This window comes from Somniosus microcephalus, chromosome 2 (assembly GCF_052327205.1).
Source record: "Somniosus microcephalus isolate GS21.2 chromosome 2, FLI_Smic_1.0, whole genome shotgun sequence".
NCBI classification, from domain to species: domain Eukaryota; kingdom Metazoa; phylum Chordata; class Chondrichthyes; order Squaliformes; family Somniosidae; genus Somniosus; species Somniosus microcephalus.
Genome location: NC_140988.1, coordinates 243,222,137 through 243,246,873, shown reverse-complemented (window position 1 = coordinate 243,246,873; position 24,737 = coordinate 243,222,137). Strand labels below are relative to the sequence as shown.

Here is a 24,737-nt window from a genome sequence, read left to right as displayed (position 1 = left end):
TCAATTAATGGCCACTTTGGCCATGCCCAGGAGCAGTCCGATGAGGAGGTCCTCCGATCTGCCCACTCCCCTCTGCACCGGGTGACCAAAGATCAGGAGCGTGGGACTGAAGTGCAGCCAAAAATCAAGGAGCAGCCCCTTCAAATAATGGAAGAGGGGCTGCAACCTCTCACACTCCATATATACATGGAAAACAGACACCTCCAGGCTGCAGAAAAGGCAGGCGGCCTGGGAGTCTGTGAACATGCCTAAAACTTTATTGCACGGGACTGCGCCGTGTAACACCCTCCAGGCCAAGTTCCCAACAGATAAAGGGAGGACTCCTGCGTAGCGAGCCCTCTATTGGGGGCCCCCGCCTCCGCCTGACGGCAAGGTGGTGCGCCAAGGCATGTCCGGACAGCAGACGAAGATGGCAAAGTGGAGAGTGTGCAGGAGCAGCCCGTACAGGAAACCCCTCCGTGTAGAATGAAAAGGTATGGAGGGCATTTCCCGGAGATGGCTCAAGTTGTGAGGCGCCGGTTCCCGAGAGGGGGTTTCGGGGCCGGGCGCCGATGAGGAATTCCGTCCGAACGGGGGTCAGTTTGGACGGGATCACCCCACGTGCTTGAGCCTCCTTGATACACCTAGTGGAGTCAGGGCCCAGTGCCACTTTCAGCGACTCGATGACTTTGGCTGTGAGCCGGACGTTGTCCCAGGACAGGCACTGCAACAGCTCCTACGGCAGGATATTGGTGTAATGATGGAAACAGCTTTCTCTTGTAGGAGGGGTAGTGAAGGAGAGTGCCCACCACTCCCCCCCGCCACCCCGGCTGAAGGCAGAGGCATAGGTGGCATGGGAGGATGCAGACATAAAAGTCAATGCAGTCTTCCAGTTTTATGGACCTGTGAGCAGATGAGAAATACATTTAATGGCAGGAAAGGATGTGCCAAGATAAGTGCAAGTATCTTCATGCACATCACTAATACTCTTTCACAGAAGATGTGACACCAATGTAACTGTCTATTAGCTACATTCTCAAGACCGTGTGCCAAGCTAGCACACAGCATTATCTCCTCACCAAAATGGCGCAAAGAAAAATCAGAAATATATAGGCTTTGTCAACTCTTCCCCTTTTAAATAAGTAATTTCAGCCAGCTAGACCCTTTCCCTCAAACTCCCAGTTTTTAGTGCCAAGGACCATATTGTGGGTTTTACTTGATTGCAGTGTGTCCAATGTGAAAATTTCAAAATTGTCCAAAGAAAAAGTGGACACAATGCAGAAGCAGCATGAGATCAGAGGCCTGATATCCCGACCCACACATGACACCTGCGTATTCAGCAGCTTCTCAGAAAATTAGTCCTATACAGTACAGGCCTTGATAATGGATAACCTGTGCTGGCCTGATTTGTCCATTTTAAATCGATAATCAGGGAAATGCAAGGAATAAGAATCCTTAAAAACACTTTAAAGTGCACCTGTGCAGATGCTTGTCAGTTTTCTTTTGCTCAGTCAGCTAAAAACTTCTGTTGTTGAATATTTAGCGCATGGGCAATCTCCAAATTAACGGTTCCACAATTAAGAACAATTATAAAATTATTTAAATATGGCCCTCTTACAAAAAAAGCTGCTGGAGGCATGAAGTTCTTTCACTGTCCCGCCCCTCGAACTGGCAAATTATGCTGCAAATTGGAGCCAGTGAGAGCAGGAGGATATCCTAAAGCACCCTTAGTGGCTGGGGCACCAGTTATTCAAAAGGAAATAAGGGGAGCTTCCCCCAACTCTGCTAAATATGTCAATTCAGTGGCATTGGTCTTGACATTTGCTCTGGGATGCACTCTTCATCACAGAGTTATACAGCACAGAAAGAGGCCCTTCAGCCCATCGTGTCTACGCCGGCCATCAAGCCCTATCTGTTCTAATCCAATTTTCCAGCACTTGGTCCGTAGCCTTGTATGCTATGGCGTTTAAAGTGCTCATCTAAATGCTTCTTGAATGTTGTGAAGGTTCCTGCCTCTACCACCCTTTCAGGCAGTGAGTTCCAGATTCCAACCACCTTCTGGGTGAAAAATGTTTTCCTCAAATCCCCTCTAAACCTCCTGCCCCTTACCTTGAAACTATGCCCCCTGGTTACTGAGCCCTCAACTAAGGGGAAAAGTTCCTTTCTATCTACCCTATCTATGCCTGTCATAATTTTGTACACCTCAGTCAGGTCCCTCCTCAGCCTTCTTTGCTCGAAGGAAAACAACCCCAGCCTGTCCAGTCTCTCTTCATAGCTGACGCGCTCCAGCCCAGGTAACATCCTGGTGAATCTCCTCTGCACCCTCTCCAATGCAATCAAATCCTTCCTATAGTGTGGTGACCAGAACTGCACACAGTATTCCAGCTGTGGCCTAACTCACGTTTTGTACAGCTCCATCATAACCTCCCTGCTCTTATATTCTATGACTTGGCTAATGAAGGCAAGTATCCCATATGCCTTTTTAACCACCTTATCTACCTGTCCTGCTGCCTTCAGGGATCCATGTACATGCACACCAAGGCCCCTCTGATCCTCTGTCCTGCCTAGGGTCCTACCATTCATTGTGTATTCCCTTGCCTTGTTAGTCCTCCCAAAATGCATCACCTCACACTTTTCAGGGTTAAATTCCATTTGCCACTGTTCTGCCCATCTGACCAACCCATCTATATCGTCCTGTAGCCTGAGGCTTCCCTCCTCGCTATTTACCACTACACCAATTTTCGTGTCATCTGCGAACTTACTGATCATACCTCCTACATTCATATCTAAATCATTAATGTACACTACAAACAGCAAAGGACCCAGCACCGATCCCTTCGACCATCACCCTCTGCCTCCTGCCACTAAGCCAATTTTGGATCCAATGTGCCAAATTGCCCTGGATCCCATGGGTTCTTACCTTATTGACCAGTCTCCCATGCGGGACTTTGGCAAAAGCCTTACTGAAGTCCATGTAGACTACATCAACTGCACTACCCTCATCCACACACCTAGTCACCCCCTCGAAAAATTCAATCAAATTTGTTAGACATGATCTCCCCCTGACAAAGCCATGCTGACTATCACTGATTAATCCTTGCCTCTCCAAGTGGAGACTATTTCTGTCCCTCAGAATTTTTTCCAATAATTTCCCTACCACTGATGTTCAGCTCACTGGCCTGTAATTCCCATGTTTATCCCTACTACCCTTCTTAAATAATGATACTACATTACCTGTTCTCCAGTCCTCTGGCACCTCCCCTGTAGCCAGAGAGGTTCTGAAAATTTGTGTCAGAGCCCCTGCAATCTCCTCCGTTGCCTCACACAGCAGCTTGGGATACATCTTGTCTGGGCCTGGGGATTTATCCACTTTTAAGCCCACTAAAACCGCTAGTACCTCCTCCCTCTCAATACTAATTTGTTCAAGTATATCACAATCCTCCTGCCTGATTTCTATGCCTACATCGTCCTTCTCCATAGTGAACACCTGTGATATCCGAGTGGTAAGGTCAGAAACTGAGAGAAGCGAGTTATTAGGAACAAAACCCAACTGTTTAATTACCCGGTGTAGCAGAGAAACATTTCTTATAGGCTGGCAAGATGGAGATTTCACCTCTGAGTCATACCCATAATGCAATACCACATTACCTTAATAACTGGTGTACCAGGACATTGAGTACATGACCCATTACCTTAAACACTGGTGAATGTGATCCCTTAATATTTGGCTCCATCTGGTGGATAACTTAAACATTACATCCCAGATTACTATACCCCTCCCCTCTTAAGTTGAACATCAATTTCTTAACAACATTCTTAAAAAGTCCCATAAGGAAACTCCTTTAACGATAGTCCATACTGAATGAATCTAGCAGGTCATTATCAATCTCTCTGGTGGCTTGTGAGTCCTTGGTAAACGTCTTACAGTCAAGTCCCTGCTTGGTTGTGGTAGAGCCACCTGCTGCTCCTGAGCAGTACTCAGAGTATCTGACTCTGCTACGATGGTTTCCTCTTGACGAAGGGGTCCAGGTGGAACTGGCTCTGTTCGTGGTGGTGGTACCACCGATGCATTTGGATAACTGAGGCCCAACTTGTCCTCCGACATCTCCTCTGGAACCTCCAGTTCGATTTCCCCTTGTCTGGTCAGTATCTGATCTACATGTCTGCGTACTACCTGACCAGTTCCCACCATGACCGTATATGATACTGGACCGGTATTGAGTCTATGATGCCAGGAATCCATTTTGGACCATAACTGAAATTCCTGGTAAGGACCGCATCTCCTTCTCCAAAACTGCGGCTCTTTGTCCTTCTGTCATGGTTCTCCTTTTGTTTTATTTGTCGGTTTTCCACCTTCCTTTTTAGATCTGGGTGAACCAGGTCAAGAGTGGAGCGTAGTCGATGTCCTGTGGTAGATTGAGCTGTTATTCTGCAGCTGAACAGAACTCGTGACACCTTGGTTACCAAACTCCCTTCCGCACTTTTTTTCATCATCTCCTTAAATGTTTGTACGGCTCTCTCCGCAAGTCCATTTGAAGACGGATGATATGGAGCTGAGGTCACGTGCACTATGCCATTGTTTCTCATGAACTCTTTTGTTTCGGTACTCACAAAACATGTGGCATTGTCACATACTACGATCTCCGGTAGCCCTTGATTACTAAAATGCCTACGCAGGCAGTCTATAGTAACAGTTGATGAAGCAGAATTTACAGGATACACATCCATCCATTTGGAATGTGCATCAATGATTATGAGGAACATCTTTCCCATGAATGGACCTGCATAATCTACATGTAATCTTCTCCATGGTTTATCCGGCCACTCCCAGGGGTGGAGAGGAGCCGCTGCTGGTGCCTTCCTGTGTACTTGACAAGTGCTGCATGTCTTGACTAGATTTTCTATCTCCTCATCTAGCTTTGGCCACCACAAGTAACTCCTTGCCAAGGCTTTCATACGCGAAACTCCAGGATGACACTGATGTAGTTGCCCTAGGATAGACTGTCGTGCTGGCTGTAGAATAATCACTCGTGCTCCCCACAACACGCAACCATCCTGCACACTCAGCTCTGTCTTCCTGACACTGTAAGCTGTGAAATTAGTCCCTTCCGGATGCTGTGGCCAACCCCTCATCACATATTCTTGGACTCTCGACAGTACTGGATCTTTACCGGTCCATGTCCTTACTTGTTCTGCGGTCATAATTGCCGTGTCCGTGTCCTCCAACATCAAAACTCTGTCCTCTGGAGCTGCACGGATAGGTGTACCTGGCAGTGGAAGACGGCTCAAGGCATCTGTGTTCCCATGGTACTTGCCCGTCTTGTAAACGATGACATGCTCATATGCTCTCAACGTCACTGCCCATCTCTGGATCCGGGGTGACACCATCTGTGGTACTGCTTTCATTTCATTAAAAAGAGATAGAAGAGGTTTATGATCGGTGCATATGGTGAATTTCCTGCCATATATGTACTTGTGGAACTTCTGTAACCCAAACATTACTGCTAACCCCTCTTTATCTAACTGGGAATAGTTTTTTTCTGCCGGTGTCAGAGTTCGAGACATAAACCCTATTGGTCTTTCTGTTCCATCTTCCAAGCTGTGTGAAAGAACCGCCCCCACCCCGTAAGGTGAAGCATCACAAGAGAGAATGATGTCTTTCTCTGCATTGTAGTGAACCAGCACATCCGAGGACAGCATCAGTTTCTTGGACTGTTCAAATGAAACCCTCTGTTCCTCTTCCCACTGCCACTGTGTCTCCTTACGCAGAAGCTTGTGAAGAGGTGCTAACACTGTTGCCAAGTTTGGTAAAAATCTGTTATAATAGTTTAGCAGTCCCAGGCAAGCTTTTAACTCAGTCACATTGGTAGGAGCTGGGGCCTCCTACAGTGCTTGTACCTTCTCCTTGATTGGATGGAGCCTGGTGGCATCCACTCTGTGTCCCAGGAACACGGCCTCATTCCCCAGGAAAGTGCACTTACTCCTCTTGAGCCGTAACCCAGCCTTATCCAATCTTTGTAGTACCTCTCTCAGAGTGCTCAGATGCTCCTGGTCGGTTCTTCCCGTCACCAGAATGTCATCCAGATAGATTGAAACATGTGGGATCCCTTGCAGTACACCCTCGATAGTCCTCTGGAAAATAGCTGGACTAGATGAGACACTGAATGGTAAGCGGTTATAGGTAAACAAACCCTTGTGTGTATTTATGGTTACATACTTCTTGGATTCCTCATCCAGTGTAATCTGCAAGTATGCATGACTCATATCCAGCTTTGTGAATTTCTTCCCTCCAGCCAGGTTCGCAAAGAGATCCTCTGTTTTAGGAATAGGATACTGTTCTAGTTTAGACACCCTAGTTACTATCAATTTATAATCTCCACAGTCTTACTGAATTGTCCGGTTTTAAAACAGGTACAATGGGAGCTGCCCATTCTGAACATTTCACGGGTTCCAGAATGTTCTCTCTCAAAAGACGGTCAAGCTCAGCCTCTACCTTCGGTTTCATGGCATACGGCACAGGTCGTTGTTTAAAAAACCTTGGCAGTGCCTCCTTGTCTACATAAATCTTAGCTGGGGGGCCATTAAATGTGCCAAGTTCTTCCTTGAACACGTTCTCATGTTTTATCAACACTTCTTGCAAAGATAACTGTTTGCCTCCCTCTATTTGATTTATTGCTCCCCAATCTAATTTAAGTTCTTGTATCCAGCCCCGACCTAACAAGTTTGGTCCGAAACCCGATACTACAACTACAGGTAGCTGTTCCACTGTGTCCCTGTGTTGCACAGTCACAGTAGCTGTACCCAATGTCGCCACTCGTTCACCGGTATATGTTTTAAGCTGCATAGAGCAAGACTTTAACTCTGGAACTTTTGCACGGTTCCACAATTTTGAGTACTCCTCCCTGTTCATTATGGTTACGCTGAATCCTGTATCCACTTAAAAGTTGACCTTAGAGTCATTTATTGTCAGTTGCAAAGTGATAGGATCCACTTTTGGAATGTTCTCTACCATACTATGCATTATGAACATGTTGTCTTCTTTCTCAGCTTCTCCGCTGATGTGATGTGCTCCCTGTTTTTTCACTCCTCTTCCTAGGTTTTGCTTTCCTCCCCCTTTTGGTTTGTATTCCTCCACGATTGCTTTTGCCCTGCATGCATGTTTTATGTGTCCTTTTTTCCCACACTTGTGGCACTTTTCCTCCAGAAACCTGCATTCCCTCGCCAGGTGATCGCCATTGCATCTATAACATGCCTTCCCATGCTCACGTTCTGGTTTCTGATGCATATTTAACTTGTGCACAACAACCTGACCTGCAACTTGCTTTGTAGTAGCCCAGTCAGAACCTTGTATTTCTTTTACATCTCGGTTCGCTGTCTCTATGGCTTGAGCAAGTTCCAACGCTTTTTCATACGTAAGCGCAGTCTCGGACAATAATCTCCGCTGCATTCGATCATCCATGATCCCGCAAACTAGCCTATCTCTCAGCATTTCTTTCAGGTTGTTCCCGTAATTGCAATCGTGTGCCAATTTTCGCAACACCGCTACATAATCCAATACAGTCTCTCCCGGTTTTCTGTTCCGTGAATTAAATTTGAAACGTTGTACAATCTCACTCAGTCTGGGATTGAAATGGTCCTTTAGCAAGGCCACTAAGTTAGCAAATGTACTGTCTCCAGGCTTTTCAGGACTGCATAAGTTTCTCATTAAACTATACGTCTGACTTCCCACAGAAGTGAGCAAAATAGCTCTCCTTTTTCCGACATCATCTATATCATTTGCTTCAAAGAAATGCATCAGCAACTCGCAGTATTCATCCCAGGCCTGCGTCTGAACATCAAAAGCAGAGATCTTTCCTACCGTAGCAGCCATGATCCTCTATTCAGTGCTCTTTTTTTTTCTTCAAGATGTGATCTGTTGATCCTCGTCGCCAATATGTGATATCCGAGTGGTAAGGTCAGAAACTGAGAGAAGCGAGTTATTAGGAACAAAACCCAACTGTTTAATTACCCGGTGTAGCAGAGAAACATCTCATACAGGCTGCAAGCAAAACACACAATTCTAACTGCCCGATGGCAAGATGGAGGATTCACCTCTGAGTCATACCCATAATGTAATGCCACGTTACCTTAATAACTGGTGTACCAGGACATTGAGTACATGACCCATTACCTTAAACACTGGTGAATGTGATCCCTTAATATTTGGCTCCATCTGGTGGATAACTTAAACATTACATCCCAGATTACTATAACACCGATACAAAATATTCATTTAAAAGCTCACCCACATCTTCCGGCTCTACACACAGATTGTCACTTTGGTCCCTAATGGGCCTTACTCTTTCCTTGGTTATCCTCTTGCCCTTAATATACTTATAAAACACATTGGGATGTTCCTTTATTTTGCCCGCTAGTGTTTTTTCATGCTCCCTCTTCACTCTCCTAATTTCTGTTTTAAGTACCCCCTGCACTTTCTATACTCTTCTAGGGCTTCCACTGTTTTTAGTCCTTTGTATCTGCCAAAAGCCTCCCTTTTTTTCCTAATCCATTCTTGTATATCCCTTGTCATCCAGGGTTCCCTGGGCTTGTTGGTCCCACCCTTGACCTTTACGGGAACATGTTGGTGTTGTACTCTCTCTAATTCCTTTCTGAATGACTCCCGCTGCTCTGATGTGGATTTTCCTACAAGTCAGTCTACTTTGGCCAGACCCTGCCGTATCATATTGAAATCGGCCTTCCCCCAATTTAGAACCTTTATTTCCAGTCCATCTTTGTCCTTTTCCATGGCTACCTTAAATCTCACCGAATTATGGTCACTGTCACCAAAATGCTCTCCTAATGACACTTCTACCGATTGCCCGGCTACATTCCCTAGAATTAGGTCCAGTACCGTCCCCTCTGTTAAAGGACTTTCTACATGCTGGCTCAAAAAGCTCTCCTGCTCTTTAAGAATTCCGCACCCTCTAAGCCTTTCACACTCTGACTATCCCAGTTAATATTGGGGAAGTTGAAATCGCCTACTATTATTACCCTATTATTTCTACACTTCTCTGAGATTTGCCTGCATATTTGTTCCTCTATCTCCCCCTGACTGTTTGGGGGCCTATAGTACACTCCCAGCAAAGTGCTTGCCCCCTTTTTGTTTTTAAGTTCTACCCATATGGCCTCATTAGAGGAACCTGCTAAGATATCATCCCTCCTTAAGCAGTAATTGACTCCTTGATTAATATTGCGACATCCCCTCCTCTTTTACAACCCCCTCTGTCTCACCTGAAGATTCTATACCCTGGAATATTGAGCTGCCAGTCCTGCCCCTCCCTCAACTATGTCTCTGTGATAACAACAATTTCATACTCCCATGTGTTCATCAACACCTTCAATTCATCTGCCTTACTCGCAAGACTCCTTGCATTAAAATAAATGCCATCCAGCCTTGCCATACTCCCTTGTGCCGTTACATATTTGCTCTGCCTTCCAGGCTGACTTGTTTTTTCCTCTATATTTGGCTGTGCATCACCCCGTACTAGAGCTCCACTCCGTATCCCATCCCCCTGCCAAGTTAGTTTAAACCCTCCCCCAACAGTACTAGCACACCTCCCTGCAAGGATGTTGGTCCCGTTCCGGCTCAGGTGCAACCCGTCCGACTTGTACAGGTCCCACCTTCCCCAGACGCAGACCCAGTGATCCAGGAAACTAAAGCCCTCCCTCCTGCACCAACTCTTTAGCCACGCATTCATCTGCTCTATCCTCCTATTCCTATACTCACTAGCACGTGGCACCGGGAGTGATCCAGAGATTTCAACCTTTGAGGTCCTGCTTTTTAATCTGCAACCTAGCTCCCTAAATTCTTGTTGCAGGACCTCATCCCTCTTTCTACCCATGTCGTTGGTACCAAAGTGAACCACGACCTCTGACTGTTCGCCCGCCCCCTTCAGAATGCCCTGCAGCCGTTCAGTGACATCCTTGACCCTGGCACCAGGGAGGCAACATACCATCCTGGAGTCACGTCTGCGACCACAGAAACATCTGTCTGTTCCCCTTATGATAGAATCCCCTATCACTATTGCTCTCCCACTCTTTTTCCTCCCCTCCAGTGCAGCGGAGCCACTCGTAGTGCCACGGACTTGGCTCTTGCTGCATTCCCCTGAGAAACCATCTCCCCCAGCAGTATCCAAAATGGAAAATCTGTTGGAGAGGGAGATGGACCCAGGGGACTATCTTCCTAGTTCTTTTACTCTGTCTGGCGGTCACCCATTCCCTGTCTGCCTGTGCACTCTTTCCCTGCGGTGTGACCACCTTGTTAAACGTGCTAGCCACGAAGATCTCAGCGGATTTCGAGTAGCTGCAGCTGGAGACACTTTCTGCACATGTGTTTGCCCTGGACACCGAAAGTGTCCCTGACTTCCCACATAGTACAGAAAGAGCACTCCACGCTGCCGAGCTGCTCTGCCATGTCCTACCCTTAATTTATTCCCTTTACTTCCTTTAAGTTAAAGAATATTAAATACACTAAGGACCTTACTGCCTTTAAACACTATTTACTCTAAACTAGAGACCTTACTTTTACTTCAATGACTGGACTGTAGAAATACTCACCAGGTCCTACTTACCAATCAGCTCCTTCCCTGGTTGTGACATCACTTTAGCGGTTTCACAGTTGTTGTTTGACTGCTCGCGCTCTTGGACTCTTTCCCAACTCGCAGCACTCCGGTGTCGGGCCTCCTCTGCAGCGCACTTTTATGGCCGCTCCGCCTTCTCTCAGGTCCCGCTGCCGCTCCCACACAGGTCCACCTCCTCCGGTGTCGGGCGTCCTCTGCAGCGCACTTTTATGGCCGCTCCACCTTCTCTCAGGTCCCGCTGCCACTCCCACACAGGTCCGCCTCCTCCGGTGCAGTTTCTGTGCAGTTTCCGCCCTTTAAACTCCAAAAGAAATAACCCCGACATGTTTTTTTAAAAAGAAAATTACTTTTATATGATGTTTTTGTGTTAATACAGGTGAGGTACATTCTTGATGGAAAATGGACGTGGATACTTTCCATTTCAAGCAGCAGTGTCAGTATCAAGATCTCCCAGATCTGGTAAAGCACAGTCAGATGCGGTGTACTGTACCCTTTGCTTTGCCCCATCAGTGTGCCACAGAAGAACATTCACTCTTGCACTAGTGTGATACTTTTTCGATTCCCACACCACCCACCTGAGTGAGGTCTCCCACTTATTGCCAAATTAGGGGCAGCTTTTTGGTGTGGGCCCATCCTCAGAAGAACTAGGATTAAGACTCAGCCACTGTGTTTCTAGCGGGGTGATTTTAAGTCTGTCCGCCCGGAACAAACCGGACCAGCAAGCAGTTAAAATCGGCTGGGTAATTTACCTAGTGACGTCCCGCTCCGTTCTCAGTCTAGAGATGGAAACCAATGGGGTCCTTCTGTAAATATGCAAATCAGGATCGATGATATCATCGGACCCCGACTGCAATTTTAACTCTGGCCTGAGAGGGGCAGCCATTGTGGCTTTCCTGCCAGGTGCAGATAGCATGGGCCCAAAGAGGTAAGTTTTATTGAAAAAAAAAGTTCTTGCTTACCTTATGGGGAGTTCTCCTCCGGGCCCCACAAGGAAGGTCTGGCCCCTTCCCGATTGCAAGACCCTCCTGAAACACCCTCCCTGAGTGCCAGAGACTATTCCTCCTGCTGCCCAACATTCAGGGCTGGATTTTGATACTGGAGGCGTGTAGCAGGCGGGACTACAACTTTCGGGGTTGTAGTCCTGCCTCCATCGAGTTGTGGCCAACCCACGCGACTTTCACTTGATTGACCTTGTTGAGCCCGCCCAGGTGACGTCACAAACTGACATTTCATCTGTCACGAGCTTTTGACAGATGAAATATCAGCGTTTGACAGCTCTTTGAAGCTGTCAAACACTGACAATCTGTACTCTAAATTAATTCCTTCCTCTCAGGCTGATTTAGAGATCTCTCCAGAACAGAAAGCTGAATGCTGCAACTTTTGACAGCTCGCGGCCATTCTGCTTTCTGTGCCGGTGAGATGAGGGACTCCCAAGACCTGAAGGAAGGAAGGCTGTAAAGGTAAGTAAATGTAAGTAAAACTTCTTTAAACACTTTACAGACACCAAACACACTTACCTCTGCACTCATGCACCCATCACTCACCTGAACACCGGACATCTTGAACCCTCCAAGCCCTTCAGCCCGACGGTCCGCCTCACTAACTTGGCGTGGTTTGGAGCCGTCGGGAATCCCACATTTCAGCAATAAAAATAGGGATTAGGCTAAAAACTGCCCGTTAACTACCTGTTAACATGCAGTTAATTGGCACTAATCCCCTTCCCGCCTCAGGGAGGCACGTCCCAGCACAGGTCGGGTATCCACCTCCTTTGAAACTGGCATGGAGGCGGGTTGGGGGCGGGATGGGTTTGTGCCCCCCGATTTCGAGATTTTAACCCCCCACACGCCTCCAATCCCGCCTCCACGGTCCAATGAAAATCCTGCCCTCAGAGTCAGCCAGCTGCCTCTTCACAAGCGGGCAACTGACCCGTGGCATGTAGATGAGGCCCAGGTGTTAAAATTGTCTACTCTGCTGAAGTCAGGGAGTTTGAGTGCTCGCTTTGCCCCCTGTCCGATTCCCATTTCAGGTTAAAATCAGGCCTTATGTGCAAAAAAGAAATCCAACAATGAAGGTGGAACTCAATAGTAGCAAAAAAATATTTCCAACCAGATATTTATTAGGTCAAATACCAAGGATACCTCACTTCAGCCTTGATTGGATACGTTTTGTTGGGTTCAGCTGAAAAATGCACTGAGGTAAGGTGTTCTTTTGAAATGAAGACAGCCTGCTACAAAGATACTCAAGTTGCTTGAATTGAAATTCTTGCTGACTAAACATGTGGGATGTTAACAATCAAAGGCAGAAACCTGTAGCTCGGACTGACATGCATTCCTGGCTGGAGGATGGATGTTCTTGTGGCACGACCAGGGGAGAAATAGGTCAAATGTATATGTGTGAGTGCATGTGAAAGACAGAGAGAGAATGAGACAGAGAGAAAGACAGACACACAAACAGCCTGTCAAACACTAGAGAAAAACTTAAAAACTACCACAATTAATGTTAGCACTTAGCCCAATATCTCTAACTGTGCAAGAAAGACTTGGAATTGTACCATTACCTGTAATTAATCTAACAATTCCATGGTAATCTGCATACATACCAGGGCAGCCATGGCCCATCCAGTCTTGTTGTAGATGAATTCCAGGTTATTCCTCCGTAGGTACAATAATCCCCCGACAAGTGAAACGAGAAGAGCCAAAGCGATGGTGCCTGAGTAGTTAGGGGGCCTGAATACACGAATCTGGAAAAAAAGGATAAATTCATCTCATAATCAAGCTGTCATTTATATCTCTCTTTAGGTGAATTACAGTTGGGACTGAAAAAAAAATCAATATTAGGGTGTACGGAAACATCTCCAAAAGAACTACAAAAGAACTCAAATTTGTAGCAGGTTTCAAGTTACAATTTATACCAGCTCTTTCAAACTCAATTTTAGTTCCTGGTTTGGACATTCTGACGACTCAGTACTGTGCACTTCTGAACCCAAACGACAGTGTACTATGTTTGTACAGTGTCCTGGGTCCTCTGTCTGGGTATGAAACTAGCCTTGGGGTTTCCCTTCCAATGTTCTAGTGCTATCTGTAGTCAGATTGCTAGCAAGATTTCCTATTTACACACCAGCTTTGTAATGCTAAGGTTAGTGTGTGAATGAATCCTTGCTCACACCAAATAGTTCTGCATTAGGGCAACATAGAGAATGAAATGTTATCAATTCCACCAGGCAGAGCCATATTAAGGTAAAAGACAATGAACAATTTACTGTATAAAACAGCAATAGCAAAGATTCACAAAGATTAACAACATTCTAAGTGAAGCAGGAATTCCATTGGAATGAAAATGAGTGGAACTTTTACTTTATTAAATATTTTCAAAGAACTTACGTGCACATCAGTTCTGTCAGCTATCCACTTTGCAAGCTGCTCAGCTGCAAATCCAATTCGCTGTAGGTCAAAGGTATCAGCTCTCTTGGGTTTGCCTTTTGGTGGAAAATGCATGAATGTCGGGGCGGAGTTCATGTTCAGCTGCAAAATAAAGAAATATTAGCTGCAAATGTTAATTAAGCTTCTCTTACTTTGTGCATATCAAACGGTCATCTTTCCTTCATTTAAAATCTTTATAGATGCCAGTGAAGTATTTGATTGTCATGTAAGTTTAACTACTGGTACCAAGGTGGCATAGCACACACACATAATATTTAATTAATGGTTTTTACAGGGAAAAATATAAAAACATGATTATTCATGATTGAATTACATTAAAAGTGAATGAAAATCATTATTCTTCAACTTCAGTGAGTCTCAATACATAGTCCATAAAGCTACTGGAAAAGGTGCTTGTGCAGTAAGTATAAGCTTGTAAACACAAAGCTAATGATGTGGAACTGGTGGGTTAAGCCAATTCCTTAGCCAAGCTGCCACTAACCCACCATCATGCCTCCCAGATCATTTTCCAGCATCTTCGATGTGCAGCAATGTTACAGTTTTATCTCCCACTTTTGGAAAAATAACAAGTGAAGCACTGACTCAGCAAGCCAAGCTGCACACTTCCAATGTGAGTAAAAATAGAAGCGTACTAGTCCCTATTCTGTCTCCTAATCCTGCCCATCATCTTCCTCCAACAACCGCTCTGCTTCTCTCCTGTCCTGTCCACCAACTCCCATGCAAGCACAACGCCGGCTCCTCTGCTGCTCGCATCAGGAGCTTCCACTGCATCATGGCCACTTTCAATACATCATACTGTTTTCATCCAAAAAGCTCACCCCTCCAAATCTTCAGCTTCAGCTCTATATTTATATTTTCCGATGTAGATCTGCATTTCAGTCACTTCACAATTCACTCAAAACATTTTCAATCGATATTACAAAATTTTGCTCCACATTTCAGCATCTACTCTTTCTTTCTTGGTACCAGGACATAATAAGAACATAAGAACATAAGAAATAGGAGCAGGAGTAGGCCAATCGGCCCCTCGAGCCTGCTCCGCCATTCAATAAGATCATGGCTGATCTGATCCTAACCGCCAATCTACTATCACAGAACCATCTCCTGAATCTAACAGAATTAGACACACGAAATAGGAGCAGGATCAGGCTACACGGCCCCTGGGCCCGCTCCGCTACCCACAGGGCCATGTCCGATCCGAACCTAGACTCATGTCCAAATTCCTGTCCGCTCCTCGTAACCCTTAATTCCCTTTACTTCTAGGAAACTGTCTATTTCTGTTTTAAATTTATGTAATGATGTAGCTTCTACAGCTTTTTGGGGCAGCATATTCCATGGACCTACCACCCTCTGAGTGAAGTAGTTCCTCCTCATCTCAGTTTTGAAAGAGCAGCCCCTTATTCTAAGACTATGCCCCCTAGTTCTAGTTTCACCCATCATCGGGAACATCCTCCCTGCATCCACCCGATCCAACCCCTTCACAATCTTATATGTTTCAATAAGATCGCCTCTCATTCTTCTGAACTCCAATGAGTAGAGTCCCAATCTACACAACCTCTCCTCATATGTCCATCCCCTCATCCCCGGGATTAACCGAGTGAACCTTCTTTGTACTAACTCGAGAGCAAGTATGTCTTTTCTTAAGTATGGACACCAAAACTGTATGCAGTATTCCAGGTGCGGTCTCACCAATACCTTGTACAACTGAAGCAATACCTCCCTATTTTTATATTCTATCTATTATGTCTGTGTGTAATTGAGACACGGACTGCAGGAGTTGGTTATAACAGGTCTTTACTGAGTGGAGACAAACTGGAACGAACTATGCAAAGTTACTGCACAGGCTTATATACAGGGGTGGTCACTACTGGTACTGCAGTATACAGGGACTGCAGAATATAGTTCCTTCTGCAAAGTACATACACTACAATTCCTCCCCTTTTAGCTAAACAGTACATAACATTCGATTAATAATTAAATAACATATTTACAATTACGGTTGTCATATACATTAGCTGAAGTTAAGCAATTATAAGTTCAGTCTTTGAGGAGGCTTCCTGATTCTGTCTGGATAACGCCTCTTTGGGGTATCAGGTTCTTCTGGCAGAGTTGATTCGGAATCAACGTCGTTGTTGGGTTCGTCTGCTTCCAATATTCCCGATTCTGAGGTAGATGCAATTGGTACTTCGGTTTCATCACCAGGTGTATTGGATCGTGGTGTGGAATTGACGTTTTCCAGTGACTCTAGAATCTGGTCAGCATGGCATCTTACAATGCTCTCTCCAACGTCCACGGTATACATTAGAGGTCCTTGCTGTATACAGATCGTTCCTGGCTGCCATTTCTCTGTGCGGTAGTCCCGGGCCAAAACTGGTTGACCTATCTTAAAACTCCTGGTCGGCCTTTCATTCATATTCTGAAACTGCCTGTTCTCCACATCTCTTCTGATGTTTGGCGTAACCAAATCCAAGCGGCATTGTAGTCTTCGATTGAAGAACATCATGGCTGGAGTTTGGTTGGTAACCGCATGTGTCGCATTCCGGTAGGCAAACAAGAAGTTATCCACCTTGTGTTGTAGGGGTATGTCTTCATTACACATTGCCTTGATAGCCTTCTTGAATGTTTGAACGAACCTCTCAGCCAATCCATTGGTGGCTGGATGATATGGGGCGGATGTGTAATGCTTAACACCATTGTTCTTTAAGAACCTCCGGAACTCTTCAGACACAAACTGTGGTCCATTGTCGGAGCAAATCTGTTCAGGCATCCCATTTCTGGCGAATATGGTTCGTAAGACTGTGATAGTTTTTTCTGTGGTGGTTGAGGACATTTTTATTACCTCTGGCCACTTTGAATGTGCATCCACCGCAATTAAAAACATCGAGTCCATAAATGGACCAGCAAAATCAAGGTGCACCCTTTGCCATGGAGATGAGGGCCACTCCCATGGATGTAGAGGGGCTTGTGGTGGGGCGTTTTGGACCTTCTGGCATCCTGTACAGCTCTTGGTCACCTCTTCGATTTCTCTATCATTTCCCGGCCACCACACAAACGCTCTGGCTAAGTTCTTCATTTTTACCACTCCCAGATGACCCTCATGAAGCTCATTGAGCACTCTATCCTTCAATTTGGGTGGAATTACTACTCTGGATCCACACATCAAGTTCCTCTGCACACTGACAGCTGTTCTCTTCTCGGTGAGAATGCTGGCAACAGTGGTTCGCCATGTGCTGGCCATCCCTTCACCGTTAAATCATAGACCCAGGAGAGTGTCGGGTCATTTCGTGTTTCCTTTTCTATGTTTGCATTCGTCACAGGTAGACATTCGACTATGGTCGAGTGGAATATCTCCACTGGATCCACTGCAGGTGCTTCTTCCACTGTCGGCAATGGTAGGCGCGACAATCCATCAGCATTCCCATGCTGTTTAGTTCCTTTGTACTCGATGTCATATTGGTGTGCCCCTAGGAAAAGGGACCACCTCTGTAGCCGTTGTGCTGTCATTATCGGGACGCCCTTCTGAGGGTTGAAAATGGAGACAAGAGGTTGATGATCAGTTAGTAGAGTAAATTTCTGACCGTGCAGGTAGTGATTGAACTTCTTCACCCCCCACACCAGGCTGAGGGCCTCTCTGTCAATCTGGGCGTAGTTACGCTCGGCTGAAGTTAACGAGCGTGACGCAAAAGCTATGGGCCTCTCTGAACCATCAAGAAATTTATGTGACAGTACCGCTCCAATGCCGTAGGGAGACGCATCACACGCCAGTCTTATCGGTAGTGGTGGGTTGTAGTGAGCCAACACTTCTCTTGAAGTGATTAGGTCTTTACTCTTCTGAAAGGCCCACTTACATTCATCGCTCCATTTCCATGCTACTCCAGTTTGTAGTAGGGCGTTCAGTGGGTGCAGAATTGTGGACAAATTCGGCAAAAACTTATGGTATTAATTCACCAATCTGAGGAGTGACCTTAGTTGCGACACATTTTCAGGCGCTGGAGCCTTAACTACCGCTTCAATTTTGTCAGGGGACTTATGTAACCCCTCTTCATCAATCACGTGGCCACAATACGATATCTGTTTCTTAAAAAACTTGCGCTTGGGGCGATTGGCTCGTAGCCCATGTTCTCTTAGTCTAGTGAGCACCTGCTCTAGGTTGGCAAGGTGTTCACTGTCATCTTCACCTGTCACTAGGATGTCGTCCAAGTAACACTGAGTCCCCGGAATCCCTTGCAGGACTTGTTCCATCGCTCTTTGCCATATCGCCGGAGCTGATGCTACTCCGAATACCAGTCGATTATACTGGTAAAGACCTTTGTGAGTGTTTATCGTGAGATACTTCCTAGAGGATTCTTCAACCTCCATCTGCAAATATGCTTGTGCTAGGTCAATTTTTGTAAAACGCTTCCCTCCAGATAGTGAGGCGAAGATATCTTCTATCCTTGGAAGAGGATATTGTACTGTGTGAAGGACTGGGTTCACCGTCACCTTGAAGTCCCCACAGATGCGAACCTTCCTTGGCTCCTCAGACTTATTGTTTAACGTTTTCTTCATGACAGGAACGATGGGTGTCGCCCACTCGCTCCAGTCTACCTTAGATAACACGCCTGCATTCTCCAGATTCTCCAGCTCTGCCTCGACGGCTGGGCGAATTGCATATGGTACCAGTCTTGCTTTGAAAAACTTGGGAATTGCATTCTCTTCTATTTTTATCGAGGCGGTTACGCCTTTAAGAGTTCCCAGTTCTTGTTGAAATACCTCTTTGGCGTTAGCTAAGATTTTTGACAATCGACCAGGTGTGACGTCGTCATCCTTTTTACCAGCCACCGTCAGTGCCTGAATGGAGTGCCAGTCTAAACTTATCTTTCTGATCCATTCACGTCCCAATAACGGTGGTCCACCATCTTGCAGTATGTACATATACAATTTCTATATTTCCTTGCCGTTGTATTCGACAGGCACCCTTATTTTCCCTCTGGGGTATACTTTTTGCCACGTATACGTCTTCAAGACAATGGATGTTTCTTTCAAGGGTATGTGTGAGAATAGCCGCTCGTAGTCTCATCGATTCATGACGGTCAGTTCTGATCCTGTATCCAATTCCATTTTGACTTGGGACTCTGCTATCGTGAGGGTGACCCAAATGGTTCGGTGATCCTCTTTTGCGATTACGTTGTGAAGTTTGAGACAGCTTAGTCTCTTGTTCCCGGATTCACTATCGCTCATCTGGTCTTCGGAACTACTGTCCGTCATCTTTTGTACTTTCCTGTACTGTTCCTTAGTAGCCTTTTTGTTGTCGTTAGTCTTCTTCCCTGACCTGCAAACTCGTGCAATGTGTCCCATCTTTCCGCATTGCCTGCATATTTTGTCCTTGGACCAGCAGTCCTTCTGGTCATGGGTTGTTCTGCCGCAGCGATAACATTTTTCAAATCCCCGTGTCATTTCGTGGGTGCCGTATTCCTGTGGCTTTTGCTGTATTTCCGCAGCTCCCCTTGCTGCTGCTTCGTACAATACTGCCACGCTGAAAGCCTTATCTAGCGTCAGCTCTTTCTCTGAGAGTAACCTCTTCTGGGTTCCTTCACTCAGGAGTCCACAGACAAATTTGTCCCGTAGGGTATCTGCCAGTCCTGCTCCGAACTGGCAGTGCTTTGATAGCTTGCGTAGTTCCGTAAGGTAATCAGCATTGCTCTCATCTTTATGCTGATTTCTCCTGTGGAATTTAAATCTTTCTGCTATCAGCAGCGGTGTAGGATTTAAGTGTTCCTGTAGGATATCAACAATTTTGTTAAAACGCTTTGCCATCGGTTTGGCTGGAGTAATCAGGTTCCGCAATAGGCCGTACGTTCTTGCGCCCATTAAGTTTAGTAGTACCGATGCCATTTTCTCATCGGCTACTTCGTTTGCCTCACAATATACTTCGACTCTTTCCACATACGTGGTCCAGTCTTCTATTGCATTATCGAAGGCAGTGATATTGCCAGTCTTCGGCATCTTGGAATTCTAAGATGGCGCCTCCCGCGCTTTCTGTCTTCTCCGCTGCTGCTAGCGCTGTTGCTGGAGTTTTATGCCTTGATGGTGACGCCCTATGGTCTTCGCGCACTTCCCCCTGCGCTGCTGCTAACGCCGCTCTCCACGGTTCCCGTGGCAAACTGCAGCTCCTCACGGCTGTCTGCGCTCCTAATTTCTTTTATTTCCCCGTCGTCGGAGCAACCCTGCGGGACACTTTCCTCCCTCTTCTCGGGTCTGTACGCTGCCCGGCTTCATAGCACCGGCCGCACCCTGTGTGCTCCACCCTCTCTCTCTCCTCTTCCCGACAACGCTGCTCGGCCCCGTTGAAAAGCCACCCGATCGAGCTCTAGCCCGCCGCAGCCCAGGAAGGATCAGTGTACTACCTGCCACCAGCCCGATTAGCTGGAACACCATCGACAGGATAACCAAGCCCCACTCTCGACAGCCTCTCCTGCAAATCTTTCACTCCGATGAATCAGAGGCGGTTGCCCACGGTCGACGCCCGTTTCTTCTGATTGTTTTATTTATTTATTTTTTCTTTCTTCCTTCTGGCCTCGACCTCTGACAACTTCGCTTCAGGGATGGATCCCCATGAGGTGGTGCAGTCTGTAGGTAAGTTCGGATCTGCTCGTCGCCAGTATTATGTCCGTGTATAATTGAGACACGGACTGCAGGAGTTGGTTATAACAGGTCTTTACTGAGTGGAGACAAACTGGAACAACTATGCAAAGTTACTACACAGGCTTATATACAGGGGTGGTCACTACTGGTACTGCAGTATACAGGGGCTGCAGAATATAGTTCCTTCTGCAAAGTACATACACTACAATTTCCCCCTAGCATTGAAATCCAACATTCCATTGGCCTTCTTAATCACTTGCTGCACCTGCATACTAACCTTCTGAGTTTCGTGCACCAGGACCCCCAGATCCCTTTGTGCTTCAGTACTTTCCAGTTTCTTGCCAGTAAGATAATAACTTGCTCTACGATTTTTCCTGCCAAAGTGCATAACCTCACACTTTCCAGTATTGTATTCCATCTGCCAAATCTCTGCCCACTTACTTCGCCTGGCTATGTCCCCTTGCAGGTTTTTTATGTCCTCCTCACTCACTACTTTCCCTCCCATCTTAGTATCATCTGCAAACTTTGATATGTTATACTCGGTCCCCTCCTCCAAATCGTTAATATAGATTGTAAAGAGTTGAGGACCCAGCACTGACCCCTGCGGAACACCACTAGTTACTGATTGCCAGTCTGAGAATGAACCATTTAGCCCAACTCTCTGCCTTCTGTTAGATAGCCAATCCTCTATCCATGCCAGAATATTACCTCCAATCCCATGATTTTTTATCTTAAGCAATAATCTTTTGTGTAGCACCTTGTCAAATGCCTTTTGGAAGTCTAAATACACTACCTCCACTGGTTCCCCTTTATCCACCCTATATGTTACTTCCTCAAAGAACTCCAGCAAATTTGTCAAACATGACTTCCCCTTCATAAAACCATGCTGACTTTGTCCTATTAAATTATGATTATCCAAATGTCCTGTTACTGTCTCCTTAATAATGGACACCAAAATTTTACCTACCACAGATGTTAGGCTAACCGGTCTATAGTTTCCAGCCTTCTGTCTACTGCCCTTTTTAAATAAGGGTGTTACATTAGCAGTTTTCCAGTCTGCCGGGACCTTTGCTGAGTCCAGGGAGGTTTGGAAAATTATTACTAATGCATCCACAATCCCTACCGCCACTTCCCTCAAGACCCTAGGATGTAAGCCATCAGGTCCAGGTGATTTATCCGCCTTGAGTCCCATTATTTTACCGAGTACCACTTCCTTAGTGATTTTGATCGTGTTTAGCTCCTCACCCCCTATAGCCCCCTGTTTGTCCAGTGTTGGGATATTCTTAGTGTCTTCTACTGTAAAGACTGATACAAAATATTCATTCAGTGTTTTTGCCATCTCCATATTTCCCACCATTAATTTCCCGGTCTCATCCTCTAAGGGACCAACATTTACTTTAGCCACCCTTTTTCTTTTTATATAACTATAAAAACTCTTACTATCTGTTTTTATATTTTTTGCTAATTTACTTTCATAATCTATCTTCCCTTTCTTAATCCATCTTTTTGTTATTTTTTGCTGTCTTTTAAAGTTTTCCCAATCCTCTATCCTCCCACTAGATTTGGCTACTTTATATGCCCTTGTTTTTAGTCGAATACTATCCTTAATTTCTTTACTTAGCCATGGATGGCTGTCTTTTCTTTTACACCCTTTTCTTCTCAGTGGAATATATATTTTTTGGAAGTTGGAAAATAACTCCTTAAATGTGCACCACTGATCATGTATCGTCTTACCCTTTAATCTATTTTCCCAATCCACTCTGCTCAATTCCGCTCTCATACCTTCATAGTCTTTATTCAAGCTTAGCACAAACATTTCAATCCTCCTTTCCAACTTATCTCACATAAAGTCCTCCAATGTCCTAATCTTCAACCATACATCCTGGTCATACACATCCTTACTCCCACACCCAAATCTCACCAAATTCTTTCATCTCCCAACCCATTCCCCTTGCTCCTACAGCATCGTGACTCATTGTGAGCAAAGCTACCTCAGATCCACAAATATATAGCTATTTTATGAATACTTAGCGTGCATTTTGTCTGTCACAACTTGGGCATTGCACTTGTCTTTATACAGATTTGTGTCGTGCTTGTACCTGATTGGCTCAAATTTAATATTCATAAACCGAATCACATGTGAACAGGTCGAGAATGTACCAATCAACAAGCATGAATGAAAACTACCCATCATGAAGTTCAAAAAACAATGGGGGAGAAATTCGGTTGATAGCGCCACCGATTAACGCCTAAAGAGGCCGAGAAGTGGAGCGCTAGCCAATTTCCGGGCGGGCTCAAGGCGCCTTGCGCCTCCCCCCATATTAAGCATGCATTTAGCGCCGGCGCTTTAGTGCCCGCTCATGGGCGCAGGCTGATTATGACGTCATTTGAGTGTGCAACGCCTTTTGGGTGCCCCGGACCGGAAATTCAGTGGCGCCCCCCTCCGTAGCGCCTGGCGCTAATAGTGACAGCTTACCTGGGCCTTACCAAGTCGCTCTCGGGCTGGAGGAGCGTTATTTAAAGGGGACTGGTGTGGTTTAAAAGCAGCAGCCATTTTTGGATCACAACTTCCTCGAGAGCTACAAAGAGTTGCTGAGCTGCACACTGAGAGCCATTTGACCACTGAGCCAGCGCAGGCAGACGATCTTCAGCCTTCTGACCATCACCTTGCTGTTGGTGAGCCTTGACAATGGGGAACCTTCCTGTGGGCACTTATTATGGGGGCTGCATTGGAGGGGAACGTCCTGCTGCTGAATCATCTGGAAAGGGCACTGAGACGCAGGGAGAGGGGGGCAGGCATGGCCAGACGGAGGAGGGCCAACAGACGTCGCCACAGCAGACCTTACGCTGGCAGGGTTATCCGACAGCAGTTTTCCTACATGAACATGCCGGAGGAGCAGTGTGTCAGAAGGCTGCGATTTAGAAAGGAGGTGGTGACTGAGCAGTGCCAGCAGCTTCAGCCAGATCTGCAGCCTCAGATAAGGTGCAGGACATCTCTGTTGGCGGCTGAGAAGATGGCTGCTGGCCTGAACTTTTACGCGAGCGGCTCTTCTCAGGCTGCGCGTCAGAGGCTGATCAGAAGTAGCTTCTAGGCCCCTCTCACGGAATGCTTGCTGCCATTCCAAGAACAGGAATGGAACCGGTCTGATATCCCCAAGCCTGTGAAGGGCAAGATGCATGTAAATAGCAGGCATGGCCATTGTAAATGAAGAAAGTGTTTCATTACACAAAATGTGGTTCCTTCAAACATGAGAAAGCTATGGCAACAGAAAGCAAAACTAATAAACTGACACATAACTGCCTCTCACACCCGGGAGACTGTCCAAAACATAAATCACATTCCGACCATCTTCCTTGGCCTTGATTCCACTGCGCCAACCAAAGCATCCAATGCCCCATCAGTGAGGCATTCCGCCCTCTGCCTCACCCTTTCCATGTCTTGCTAGGCTGGTGCGCCACAGGTAGGCTCCCACCGCTTTGAAGGCCTGCAAGGCAGTGAGTGTGTCTGGTGATGCCAATTGGCCTGCCCCTTTAAGAGCTGGCCGGCACCACTGTGTCTCAGGGAAAGTGATTATTGACAGCACCCTCGCTGCGCCCCGCCGCCGCGAAATTGGGTTGCGCCGCCGGGTTAGCGCCTTAAGAGTAGCGTGCAGCGCCTGATTTAGCGCCGCAATCAACTTTAGGGGCGCTGCAACCCAATATCGCGCTAGGTGGCGCTAAATTGCGCCTGGCGCTAAACTTTGCGCATCACCAGGACTAGCGCCCCAAACGCGGCTATACCGAATTTCTAGGCCAATAAATCAAATAGGTAATCAACAACAGCTACCAAATAAGAGGTGAACTAATTCCTCAAAATATTTTTTAAAAGTCCTGTTGGCTGCCATCTTGGATCCTCTATTGAGCTGATAACTTAGATTCATAGAGTCATAACGACACAGAAGGAGGCCATTTGGCCCATCAAATCCGTGCCGGCTCTCTGTGGAGCAATCCAGTCAGTGCCATTCCCCTGCTCTATCCTCGTAGCACTGCAAGTTTATTTCCCTCATGTGCCTATCCAGTCTCCCCTTGAAAACAT

At 46.2% G+C, this 24,737-nt stretch overlaps 1 protein-coding gene across 5 annotated transcripts in view; it reads right to left on the bottom strand.

Moving 5' to 3' along the window:
- Nucleotides 1–24,737, bottom strand: part of tusc3 (tumor suppressor candidate 3) — a 921,641-nt gene that overhangs the window by 480,188 nt on the left and 416,716 nt on the right. For all 5 annotated transcript variants that reach the window (XM_085970510.1, XM_085970520.1, XM_085970545.1 and 2 more), the window contains 2 exons: nucleotides 13,979–14,119; nucleotides 13,198–13,338 (listed from right to left, as the gene is read on the bottom strand). In XM_085970510.1, the coding sequence (XP_085826636.1) occupies nucleotides 13,198–13,338; nucleotides 13,979–14,119 (282 nt within the window). The remainder of the gene's footprint in view (nucleotides 1–13,197; nucleotides 13,339–13,978; nucleotides 14,120–24,737) is intronic.